This window comes from Scophthalmus maximus, chromosome 6, assembly GCF_022379125.1.
Source record: "Scophthalmus maximus strain ysfricsl-2021 chromosome 6, ASM2237912v1, whole genome shotgun sequence".
In the NCBI taxonomy this organism is placed as follows: Eukaryota; Metazoa; Chordata; class Actinopteri; order Pleuronectiformes; family Scophthalmidae; genus Scophthalmus; species Scophthalmus maximus.
Window position 1 is genome coordinate 1,537,193 of NC_061520.1, and position 12,808 is coordinate 1,550,000.

Here is a 12,808-nt window from a genome sequence, read left to right on the forward strand (position 1 = left end):
CATCAGCATGTTTCAGTGTTTTATGATTCATATGTAACAGTAACTGACATCTGGGTCATATTCATACTCTTCTTCTTCTTCTGATTGAATCGTTTACGTTCCTACATGACGCGCCACGTTAGATATCCGCGATGAATTGTGGGACGTCTACATCTCCTTTCCTTTCGCATAGGAAGCTCCACTGTACCCTATGCTAAAGGAGATAGGAAAGGAAGCATTGAAGCTCCTTTACTAAGCACTTAGAGAATCTGATCATCTCTTGATGACGTCATGGCTGACGTTGAAATACTTCCGGGTCAGATTTAGGAAACTTCTAAAGCAAATTTATTTTATAAAACATTGACTAAAATCTGCGGGTTCAAAAGTCTTTGGACAGAATCACAAGAATATCAGTCAAAATCATCATATTTCATAATATGTGTAAAACCCTTTCCCCCCCAGTCAGCGGCAGATGGTTTGTATCTTCCCTGGGGACGCTCTCCTCCTCCGCCTTTAGTCCGGTCCTCCTCACCAAGTGGACTGACATCAGGCGATCGACTCGGACACTGGAGGATGTTCCTCCTCTTCCCCCCCTGAAAAACTCTTCGGTTGGTTCTCATCGGGATCAGTTGTCCGAGGAGTTTCGACGTCTTTGAGTCACTGTATACGTCTGTATTCACCACTGCTGCTCCTGTCGGCAGGAAAAACCATCAGCACATCGTACCAGAGCCACCGCCAGTGTTTGATGAATGAGGTGGCGGCGGTCGGGTCATGAGCTGCACCTCTTTTAATTTTTCTCCATCCAGTATTCTTTTGGCTGAGTTTAGTTTCATCACTCCGTAGAACTTTGTTCACACACGCACACACACACACACACACACACACACACACAAAAAACCCACACAGAACATGTGTATGAGATTGGGAGGAGTGTGACCTCTTGTGGTCAGTCACTAGAGGTGCAGTGTAAAACATTTTTCCCCCCAGCCCATATTGTCAAATTTGATATTTCCTGGCTTTTTTCATAATAAATAAGGTCCAGGGGCTGTAAGTACTGTGAAAGTGTCAAAACGGTCAATAAACAGTCAAATACAGTCTGTATTCAGGAGGCCAGAACACCGGCGTCTCTGCCCAGCAGCAGCTCCACGTCGCGGGCCGCTGGTCGACGCCAGTTCCCGATGAAATTTTGCCAAGGTAAAATAATTCAGAGTTATTTCTGGTCTCTTGTATTAATGTCCTTATGGATCCTGTGCAATGATGTAACTTCCTGACTTTTCTCGTGTTGTTGGTCGCTCAGCAACTGAATGACGGTGAGCGCTGGGGGCGGGGCTGAAGGCAGAGACTGCGTCGCTATGACATCACAATTATACGGAATTCCTGGGGCATCGTGTGTATTTATCTGTTTATTGACCATTTTGACACATACGGTACGCACAGACCCTCGACCTTATTTATAATTAAAAAAAAACTGGAAATGGGGTTAGGGTTAAATCAATTTTGACAATATGGGCCCTTTAAAGTGCAACTGAAGTTTGTGATCCATGAGGTGTCCTGCATTACATACTGCTGACTTCACCAAATTAACACACACACACACACACACTCTAGAACACTTCCCCCTTACTGCAGTGTTAACACCAGAGACTATTTCAAACTCACACATTTTCTCTCCTACACACACACACACACTTCTTCTATCTAGCTCTCTGTGCCGTCACTGCCCAGTGACCAGATGTTACACAGAGGACAAATTGAACCTGCAGGAGAGACGTGACGGTGAATGCTGCAGCACTGAAATGACAAAACACACATTTAGTTTGCACTGTCCGTCGTCTCGGGGACACCCAGCGTTGGGAAGGTGATAAGAAAAGAACATCAGTGCATCATGTGACTAAACGGTGAAAGGACCTGCAGACAGAATGTAGAATATAAAGTAAATGAGAGATTGTGACGACGAAGGTGTTGGGCAGCAGTGGTGACGTTAACAAAACTACAGCAGATGTGCACAAACAAGTACTACTACATGTTTTTTAAACCTTTGTAACTCTGTTTAATACCCCGGGCATATTTGTTCTAGTCCAGTTTATACCCTGGGGTATACAAAACAGCCTGGTCTACTTTAACCCCGGGTTCAGCAGACACTATTATGAAAAAGCTTTATTAATCCACCTAACCAAGCCATACAGACATTGTTTGTCTTGTCTGGGGACCACTTTTTCAATCTCTCTCTCTCTCTCTGCCCCCATGAATCTACATTACATGTCACTTACTCTGTTTTCTCTCTCCCCTAGTAGATCTGACCCCAGAGCTGCAGGATCCAAACCCCTCATTAGTATTGATATTATTATTATTATTATTATTATTAATATTAATATCTTCACTATTAATAATAACAACATAATTGTAATTTTTTAATTATAAGTATCAGTCTGGTAGAGATTACAGCGGCGGTTGTACAACTGTCCTCTCTCTCTTTTCTCCTACTGTCTCTCCTCTCACCCTCTTTCTGTCCACCTCTCCTCTCTTCCCCCTCTCTCTCTCTCTTCTCTCCTCCTCTCTCTCCTCTCACCTCTCCTCTCTTCCTCCTCTCTCTCCTCACCCCAACCGGTCGAGACAGAAGCTCCGCCCACAACTGAGTCTGGTTCTGTCAGAGATTTCTTCCTGTTAAAAGAGTTTTTTCTCTCCACCGTCGCCAAGTGCTTTGCTCATTGTGGGATTTGTTGGGTTTTCCCTGTAATATTGTAATATTGACCTCACTATGTAAAGTGCCTTGAGACAATGTATGTTGTGATATATATACAAATAAAATTGAATTAAATTGAATCTGGGACGGGGGTCTACTTTGTGCTGTTCCCCCGTAGGGAACCTGATGTCCCGTGTCCACTTCTGAGTCACTCGCTCGTTCATGGTCCAAAAGCGAATGAACCTGAGCAGTGATTGTTTCCGTTGAGGTGAGGAGGGTGAATGTCTCTGATCCTCAGATCTTAGGAGTGGGTTTGTTCTAGATCAGAGGAGGGTGAATGTCTGTGAGGTTTGTTCTAGATCACAGGAGGGTGAATGTCTCTGATCCTCAGATCTTAGGAGTGGGTTTGTTCTAGATCACAGGAGGGTGAATGTCTGTGAGGTTTCTACTAGATCACAGGAGGGTGAATGTCTGTGAGGTTTGTTCTAGATCACAGGAGGGTGAATGTCTGTGAGGTTTGTTCTAGATCACAGGAGGGTGAATGTCTGTGAGGTTTGTTCTAGATCACAGGAGGGTGAATGTCTGTGAGGTTTCTACTAGATCACAGGAGGGTGAATGTCTGTGAGGTTTCTACTAGATCACAGGAGGGTGAATGTCTGTGAGGTTTGTTCTAGATCACAGGAGGGTGAATGTCTGTGAGGTTTGTTCTAGATCACAGGAGGGTGAATGTCTCTGATCCTCAGATCTTAAGAGTGGGTTTGTTCTAGATCACAGGAGGGTGAATGTCTGTGAGGTTTGTTCTAGATCACAGGAGGGTGAATGTCTGTGATCCTTTGATCTTAGGAGTCCTCTCCTAAGATCCTTAGGAGTCTGTGAAGTCACAGACTCTTTGTGACTCCGTCGGGGCTGAACCTAGTTTGTTTTGACTCCCCTGCAGAAAAACCAGATGAATCAGATGAATCAGATTATCGAGAATGGGTCGAGGTCACGCGTCATTAGAGCTGTTTCCAAAGTTACCAAACACAGGACCTGACTCATGACTTGTGGTCGTGAGTCAAACAGGTCGACATCACCTTGTATTGGCATTGTCTTTTTAAGTGCGTCACCTTATTCAGGTGTTGCGACAGTGGAACTAACGCAACGACTTTGGTTTCGTGTGAAAGATCCTTGTTTCTGTAGAAGACAATTCTTCTGTGGAACGACACGGGACGTTCGAAGGAGTCTGTCTATAATACGACAAGTAATAATTACAGTGTCCCTCCTTTCGGCGGAAGTCATTTCCCAATACTGAACCCATTGTGTTGTGCTGATGGTGATTACGTCAGGGCTACGGGTGAAGGTGGGGGAGCGGCTGATTGTCGCTCGTAACTAACGACTTCCACGCAAACGCGCTCATCATCCGATGTGAAAACCAACCTCGCTTCGTTGTACGTTGACGAAATAGAAGAATGGAATGATGATGACACATTAGTTTTTAAACAAAGTGTAATGGTTTTCACTTCGTTGTTTGGGGAACCTACGTATTTTTTTTTTATATATTCTGAAGTGGTTTGTGGGTTTGTTCTCGATCTCAGGAGGGTGAATGTCTCTGATCCTCAGATCTTAGGAGTGGGTTTGTTCTCGATCTCAGGAGGGTGAATGTCTATGATCCTCAGATCTTAGGAGTGGGTTTGTTCTCAATCACAGGAGGGTGAATGTCTGTGAGGTTTGTTCTAGATCACAGGAGGGTGAATGTCTGTGAGGTTTGTTCTAGATCACAGGGAGGTGAATGTCTGTGAGGTTTGTTCTAGATCACAGGAGGGTGAATGTCTGTGATCCTCAGATCTTAGGAGTGGGTTTGTTCTAGATCACAGGAGGGTGAATGTCTGTGATCCTCAGATCTTAGGAGTGGGATTTTTCTAGATCAGAGGAGGGTGAATGTCTCTGAGGTTTGTTCTAGATCACAGGAGGGTGAATGTGATCCTTTGATCTTAGGGGTGGGTTTGTTCTCGATCTCAGGAGGGTGAATGTCTGTGAGGTTTGTTCTCGATCACAGGAGGGTGAATGTCTGTGAGGTTTGTTCTCGATCACAGGGAGGTGAATGAGATCCTCAGATCTTAGGAGTGGGTTTGTTCTCGATCACAGGAGGGTGAATGTCTGTGAGGTTTGTTCTAGATCACAGGAGGGTGAATGTCTGTGAGGTTTGTTCTAGATCACAGGAGGGTGAATGTCTGTGATCCTTTCATGGTTACGTCAACAGAATTGCTACTTAACGACTATAGAGAACAGGAGTGAACGCTCATTAACACTTAGATCTGACGAGTAAAATGCATAACTCTGAAATACTATTACATCTAAAGAACAGAACAGTACATAGTGGCATGGCCTTTTTTAAACAAGCAATTGGGAAGAAATCATATTGAAATATAAGAATTAAAAATAAAAAAACAAAAACATGTTAAAGTAGAAAAGGACCGGTGATAGAAGTTACAGTGCAGAAGAAGAAATACATCGATAACATTTACTGAAATGCAGCGGCAGACAGAAAAGTCTTCCGACTTGATTTAAGGGGGGGGGGGGGAGGAGTCTTCTGCTGCTGACGCGAGGGGAGATCCACACGTGACCGACTGACTTGATGCTCGGAGGTACAAGAGCCGGAGGAGAGTCTCAGCGACCTCATCAGCAGCACCCGGACGACGCGCAGCTTCTCTCCCTCCATCTCCTTCGGTTTATTTCACGGGACCTACAAGTTCTATTCGTCACAGGCCCTCCGACATGTGGCTGCTGTGGACGAGCGGGATGTTCGCGGCGCTGAGCGCGTGCGTCTGGAGCGAGATGCGCGCGAGCGCCGCGGCCACGAGCCTGTCGCTCAACCAGCGGCCGATCATCGGTGAGATCCCCCGGCTCTTTGTGTGTCCGGCCCCGGCGGTGGTGGTGGTGGTGCACGTGGCAATTATGTAATTCTCATGGAGAATGTTCTAGAAAAGATGGGTGTGCGTGTGTGTGTCATAGTTTAATTGCCGCTAATGTCCATCATATAATGTGGGAGGTATTAATGTATAGGCTGCATATCTTGAAGACAGGGCCTTTGATATTGATATCAATCTATACAGATATATATATATATATATATAGGACTGTGACCTCTTGTATGTTTATATATATATATATGTATATACAAGAGGTCACACTCTATGTATATACATATATATGTATATACATATGTATATATACGTGTGTGTATAGATATATATATATACATACATACATAAATACAAGAGGTCACAGTCCTCTCTATGTCTTCGTATTCAGTATCAGTTAGACCGAAACCTTTCCCTAGTTTCCCTCCACAACATGGTGCAGTTGTTAACCACCACACTTCCCACAATCTCATTTGTCCTCTCAGGACTTCACAGACTCTTTGTGACTCCGTCGGGGCTGAACCTAGTTTGTTTTTACTCCCCTGCAGAAAAACCAGATGAATCAGATGAATCAGATTATCGAGAATGGGTCGAGGTCACGCGTCATTAGAGCTGTTTCCAAAGTTACCAAACACAGGACCTGACTTGTGGTCGTGAGTCAAACAGGTCGACATCACCTTGTATTGGCATTGTCTTTTTAAGTGCGTCACCTTATTCAGGTGTTGCGACAGTGGAACTAACGCAACGACTTTGGTTTCTTGTGAAAGATCCTTGTTTCTGTAGAAGACAATTCTTCTGTGGAACGACACGGGACGTTCGAAGGAGTCTGTCTATAATACGACAAGTAATAATTACAGTGTCCCTCCTTTCGGCGGAAGTCATTTCCCAATACTGAACCCATTGTGTTGTGCTGATGGTGATTATGTCAGGGCTACGGGTGAAGGTGGGGGAGCGGCTTCCACGCAAACGCGCTCATCATCCGATGTGAAAACCAACCTCGCTTCGTTGTACGTTGACGAAATAGAAGAATGGAATGATGATGACACATTAGTTTTTATATTGTGTGTGGGTACATTTTGTGTGGCTGTTTTGATGATAGACATTATGGTCTTTATTTTTGACTTTAATGGGAAATTCAAAAGAAAGTATAAACTACAGCGGAGATGCACACGTCACACGAACAAGCCAGTTTTTGTTTGGCATTTGATCTCCTCACGACTCCGTCAGCGTACATATTTTTCCTTTACCGTCAACCTCTCTACGCATGCATGTATCAAATGATTGTGTATCTGAGTTTTTGATTGTCTGTCGTTCCTCTGCAGGTGTGCTGGCGCAGGAGAACCTTCAGAGAGACAGGTTCGCTCAGGGATCCTCTTACATCGCCGCCTCCTACGTGAAATACCTGGAGGCAGCCGGGGCCAGGGTCGTGCCTATCAGGTACAGCACACACATTGTCAGATTGTGATTATCATTATTAAATACTGGGCTGATGTAGAAAAAACAAAGTGTAATGGTTTTCACTTCGTTGTTTGGGGAACCTATGTATTTTCTTTTTATATATTCTGAAGTGGTTTGTTTTTCATTTGACAACATCGGGGGGATTCCCTTTAAGAGATTCCTTCTTGAAAATAATCAGAAGAGCAAACAATCCTGTCAATCACCCGTGAGGTCTTGTGGTCTGTATGTGACTCAGACCCTTGTCAGTCGTGGTGTCAGATGTGGGCGGAGCTTGCACAGATGAGAGGGCAGTCACTTTATGATTATTTCACTGCAGTAACAGGTAATTATGATGAGTTATATCACAACAGCGATGTACAGATTGTTTTCCTGAGGAGTTTATGGCGCCATCTATAGTGTCCAGTCGTCTTCAATACAGCATCATGTTCATTTAGTACCACAAAGGCCTGTTTGTGCTTGGCGACAGTGTGATTGACAGCTGGTGGTTCGTCCAATCGGTGCATGGTTGCGAGTGTATGTGGACGAGCTCTCAGTCAGGCCACACCCCCAATTCTGCATCTGGTTGCAAAAAACCCCAACATGCTGCTGGTCAAAATGCGAAACTCAAGACTTGAAAAATGGCCGCTCTTCAGGAAGAAGAAAAGGGATCAAGGTTGCGCTTGGGAACCAATGTTTTTTATTTGAATATTAAGTTTATTTTTCCTTTTGACAACATTGGGGGGATTCCCTTTAAGGGATTCCTTCTAGAAAATAATCAGAAGAGCAAACAATCCTGACGACCAATGGTGAGGACTTGTGGTCTGTATGTGACTCACCGTCTTGTCACTCATGGTGTCAGGTGTGGTGAGATGTGGGCGGAGCTTACCCTAAGGGTTACTGACAGAAAATAGTTCCGAGCCTGCTCACAGACTCCGTATCATTACATCCTGAGAGGACGTTTATATAATGTCTCATTCAAGACATAACTGCTGCTTTAAACCAGAGTGATTTGTGTATTTTGATTGTGTTTGATAGTTACAGGGGTTCATCATATTCTTTTTTCTTCTTTGTTTTACTTTTGTTCACCAGAATCAATCGCACAGAAGAAGAATATACCGAGATATTCTTCTCAATAAATGGGTGAGTTGAACCATGCTTGACTTTTTGAACCACAGGTTTGTGTGTTAAAGCTGAAACAGAAGAAATAAACACCGGATTTGAGGAGAAAATTACTGGACATGTTCTGTCCAGGAAGTAAGACCATTAAAAAAAAAAAGAAATTCCCTCGATACTTTAATGTAAATCATTAGAATCTGCTTACAACATGGACAGTTTTGCCAGTAACCTTAAGACATTTTAAAGGCCCAAAATGTGATTTGAACCCATCACCCCCATTATATCTAAAAATCAACTTTCATACTGGTTATACAGTACAAAGGACGGTTGTTGCAAGGCATGGATGGGGATCGAACCCATGATCTTTGATGTACGACACCACTTGGCCACCACACCTCCTGTTGCTGCTTCACAAACGTCTCGGCTCTTGTCTCTGTTTGGCGTCTCCTCCTCAGGTTGCTGCTGCCCGGAGGAGACGTAGATCTGCAGACGTCGCAGTGCAGTCAAGCCGCCAGGATCTTTTACAACTTGGCTCTGAGGGTAAGACGTCCGACGTGACGAGAGGTTTGGATCACGTTTCTTTTTTACTTTTCTTATTGCATTACAACACAAGCTGGCAGTCCGGAGATCCCTTCCCAAAAACACTCCAAATGCACACTTCCGATGTCGCAATCCAGACTAGGACACATAACGAGCAAAGTCCTCGTTTCTCACCTTCACTCTCTCTCTCTCTCGCCGTCTGCAGGCCAACGACGCTCGCGACTACTTCCCCATCTGGGGAACGTGCCAGGGCTTCCAGCAGCTGTCGTTCTTCACGGCCAAAGAGAATCTGCTCACCCTCACCGACACCAGGGCCGTGGCTCTGCCGCTCAACTTCACACGAAGTACTGGTTTCTCTCTTAACTGTGTCTGCTCTTGTCTTCATTATAGCAACTTTACACCAGGAAGGTTTCATTTTCTCACATTCAGCAACCTAAACACATATGGATGGGGATTAGAACCCATGACCCACATGGATGTCCAAATAAATATCCTAATATTTGCTGTCTATATAGCAAAGTAATGCTCTAAAGAGTTGGAATTCCACAACTTGAAGTGTCGCCCATTTTGATGGCGATCGAACCCATGATCTTTGGTTAACAAGACCACTTGGTCCCTATACAACTACTGTAACTCAATCATGATCTTAACACCCTAAACTACTTTCCAGCGTATGAAGTTGTGCTTGTGACTCTGATCAGACAGATGTTAGTCTTGTAGCACCAACAAAGTGCACTTCTGTGTATAGTCACATCAGCAGTGCTGCTGTTTTATGTACAGCTCCGTCGATGATCACTAGAGTTTCTTCTAAACGTATCCACGTCTCTTCCTCGGCTTGTCTCGACCTCGCTGTCCGTCCACCAGTGTCCCATTCCAGCCGCCTGTTTCGGAGTTTCCCCAAGGACCTGCTGCAGACGCTGGCCGAGGAAAACATCACCTCCAACTTCCACAGGTGGAGTCTGTCGACGCAGGTACATCTGGGCCAAACCTTCATGTACAAAGGCACAGATCTATAAAGGACCACAAGTGATCATACAAAGACTCAGTCTCTGAAGGCATGGATGGGAATTGAACCCATGATCTTTGGTTTACAAGACCAACGCCTTGCCACTTGGCCACCACGCCTCTTTCTGCTCATCCTCATGGGCTGAACTGTGACCTGATGTCGACAGGTGTGTCGTTGGTTCTTGTAAACCACAGATCGTGGATTTAAAAAATCATTTGTTTGAGACCTCAAACTATTTTTCTTTTATTTCATGAGAAGATTTTCAGTGTGAATTTGTCTCGTGTGTTTTCTGTGGAGACATTGATAAGGAAACTTTCGGCATCAGATTGATCCATTAAAGTCGCTGGTCTTACTGCAAATAAAAAACCAGCTGCACCACTGTTTGTTCTTGCTGAAAACAAATGGGTGGCAAGATGTTTAAACTAATTTCTTTCTATTAAAGCACAAGTTTTAAAGCACAATGTGTCTATTCGTGCAACTATAAACTATATTAACGTAAACAACCTGTGATTTTGAACCAACAGAACTACAGCAGGAACACCAACCTCAAGAGGTTCTACAAGATCCTGTCCACCAACAATGACGGGAAGAAAGAGTTCATCTCCACCATGGAAGGTATTCGAGCGACAAATGGTTATGTCCAAATTATCAGGAGCACAAAAGTTAGTGCACACGAAGGAGGAGCAACGAAAACAGATCCAGATCACGAGACGACACCTCGACATGAGGAAGAGCAGCTATCAACTGATGAAAATCATATTTTAATTTTAAAGGATCATATTATTGGGGTAGTTGCATAAATGTTTGGTAGTTTGTAAACCAATTAATTGTGAATATTTTCCATCAGTAAACTGAATATCTTTGGTTCGTGGACAAAACAAAACGTCATGTCGGAGTCTTGGGAAACACGGTCGTCATTTCTCAACATTTATTGGACCAAACATCTGATGGATTAATCAGGAAAATGATCGACCGTTAGTACTCGTTAGTTGCAGCTCTACAGTTGTTGCCTGCTCACGAACACGTCTCTGGTTTCCCCTCCAGCCTACCGTTACCCATTCTACGCAGTCCAGTGGCATCCGGAGAAAAGCCCCTTTGAGTGGATCGACAAGCCGGGGATGGTTCACTCCACCGCCGCCGTCAGAGCCTGCTTCCACACCGCCAGCTTCCTGGTCTCCGAAGGTAACGCGCGACGCCTCTGCATGTTCCCTGTTGTTCCCTGTCGGGTTCATCAGAACAATCAGTGACCCCCTCTTCTCCTCCAGCCATGAAGAACTTCCATCGGTTCTCCAGTCCCGCGGACGAGGACAAGGCGCTGATCTACAACTTCTCTCCCGTCTTCAGGGGCGTGGACGCCGTCTTCGTTCAGAACTATTACTTTGATTGACGGACGGCGCCGTTGAACGTGGTCGTGTATCTGGAGACGGACCTCATCTCATCCAAACTTGTAGTGGCCTCAAACATAACGTCAGCTGTTAGCGACTTAGCTGAGCTGATTTGCACAGTAAAGGAGGTGCCAACCATGCGGTTATTAATATTAATTACTAGAAGAAAATGAAATAAAGTCTTGTGTTAAAAAATGAAGATTGGACAACGCTCCTCAGTTCTTACAGTGGCTGCCATTACTCTGCATTTATAAGATGTTGCAGGATTTTTACACAATGGTTAAAACATCACTTTGCATTTTGTAAAAATAAAACAATTTAGAACGTATCAGATTTTCAGACCCACAGCTTATTAAGCCCATTCATACACTGCCACAGATTTAATATTATTCTCACGTCAACACAGTGTTCGATCCAATTTACCAATTTTCAGTGTAACCCAGAAGTTCAATTATAGGGACTTTGTGACGACAACTAAGTGTTAAAATCAAAGTAAATACATGAGATGTCAGATCATCAGTAAGAGACCATTTGAGTTCGGTGAGTGTGGAGAATTTTCTTTTTTGCTTTTCCTCATAAGTTATGGACGGATTGATTGTTTCATCTAACTTAATTAACTTTCACCCAATCCTTAATTTATGAATGCAAAACACAAAATTATGAGTGGAGGCCAGGCAAGTTAAAAATGGGGTCTCCGGAGCCGTACTGCAGGGGTTTTCCACAAACTTGTGGGGTCTTCTGATCATTTCGACGGGTTTGTGTCCACACGCTAAAGCTATTTGAATTGTCAAATTTGCTTTCTCCTCTCAGCTGCTCGAGGCGTCATGGCCAAGTGGTGAGGCGTTGATCTTGTACACCAAAGATCACGCGTTCGATCCCCGTCTGTACTGTGTGATGTGAGCAGTTGATTCCACACGAGAAAGGAGGTGTGGAAGTTCCTTGCCTTGAATCCAAACAGCTCTTATCATGGCTGCGGATGAAATACTTCAAGATTTAGGAAACTTCCTTTTAGCAAATTTGACAATTCGACCGCACCCTAAATGTTAAGGAGGTGCTGCGATGCTTCCTGTCCTGTCTCCTTTAGCATAGGAGAGAATGTACCCCTCATAAAGATGGCGTCCTCTCTCTCCACTCATGGCGTGGTGGCCAAGTGGTAAGGCGTTGGTCTCGTAAACCAAAGATCATGGGTTCAATTCCCATCCATGCCTGCGGGTGATGGAAAACTGCCTTGCTCAAAAGACTGCAGGCCGAGTGGCTTGTCCACAAAGCTCTGCTCACCTGGAGCAAATCCTTTAACCTCAAAATGTCTGAAACATCTGATCATGTGACGATCACTTCACTTAATGAACTCCAGTCTTTTCTCAACCAAAGGGAACTTTACTAAAGGAAACCAAAAAGTACCCAAATTTAATTTGAAAAGGAATTGTTTAATAATAATAAAAATGATACGGACAAAAAAGCCATCGGAACATAAAAAAAAAATGTATGAATACATATAATGTAAGTAATCGTATTCAATACATTTTTTTATTAATGTTCCGAAGGGTTTTTTAAACCTCGACAGAGCTCAGATGAAAAAAAAAGGAAACTGAAAATGTTCATGCAGGACTGTGTCGTCTAGTGCTGCAGTGTCGTCACTGTCCACTGGGTGGCGCCATGACACCACTGAAAGTAACAGAAGAACCTTCCCTCAGTCGACTTCATAACCAGGATTTCAAATGTGCAAGAAACAAATAGTCGCACAACATTAAATTAAAATAAG

General features: G+C 44.0%; 1 protein-coding gene, 1 long non-coding RNA gene and 2 other non-coding genes across 6 annotated transcripts; 2 read left to right on the top strand and 2 right to left on the bottom strand.

The window, feature by feature from the left end:
- Positions 1-307: 307 nt before the first annotated feature.
- LOC124850061 lies at positions 308-2,609 on the bottom strand. 2 transcript variants are annotated; one of them, XR_007030851.1, is made up of 2 exons: positions 2,549-2,609; positions 308-1,770 (listed from the first exon to the last, which is right to left on the bottom strand). It is a non-coding gene; the product is annotated as an uncharacterized LOC124850061 (long non-coding RNA). The 2 variants fall into 2 exon arrangements; XR_007030852.1 differs by lacking the exon at positions 2,549-2,609 and adding an exon at positions 2,250-2,292.
- A 2,606-nt stretch (positions 2,610-5,215) lies between these two features.
- zgc:171566 lies at positions 5,216-11,245 on the top strand. 2 transcript variants are annotated; one of them, XM_035632364.2, is made up of 9 exons: positions 5,216-5,531; positions 6,885-6,999; positions 8,089-8,139; positions 8,571-8,655; positions 8,861-8,999; positions 9,520-9,626; positions 10,186-10,276; positions 10,706-10,843; positions 10,927-11,245. In XM_035632364.2, exons 1-9 carry the CDS (start codon positions 5,417-5,419, stop codon positions 11,046-11,048), a joined length of 963 nt encoding a protein of 320 aa, XP_035488257.1. In that variant the 5' UTR covers positions 5,216-5,416; the 3' UTR covers positions 11,049-11,245. The 2 variants fall into 2 exon arrangements, with proteins under 2 accessions (XP_035488257.1, XP_035488256.1); XM_035632363.1 differs by lacking the exon at positions 5,216-5,531 and adding an exon at positions 6,634-6,790.
- trnat-ugu lies at positions 9,709-9,780 on the bottom strand. The gene has a single exon. It is a non-coding gene; the product is annotated as a tRNA-Thr (tRNA).
- A 937-nt stretch (positions 11,246-12,182) lies between the features above and the next one.
- trnat-cgu lies at positions 12,183-12,254 on the top strand. Its single transcript has one exon. It is a non-coding gene; the product is annotated as a tRNA-Thr (tRNA).
- The last annotated feature ends 554 nt before the right edge of the window (positions 12,255-12,808 follow it).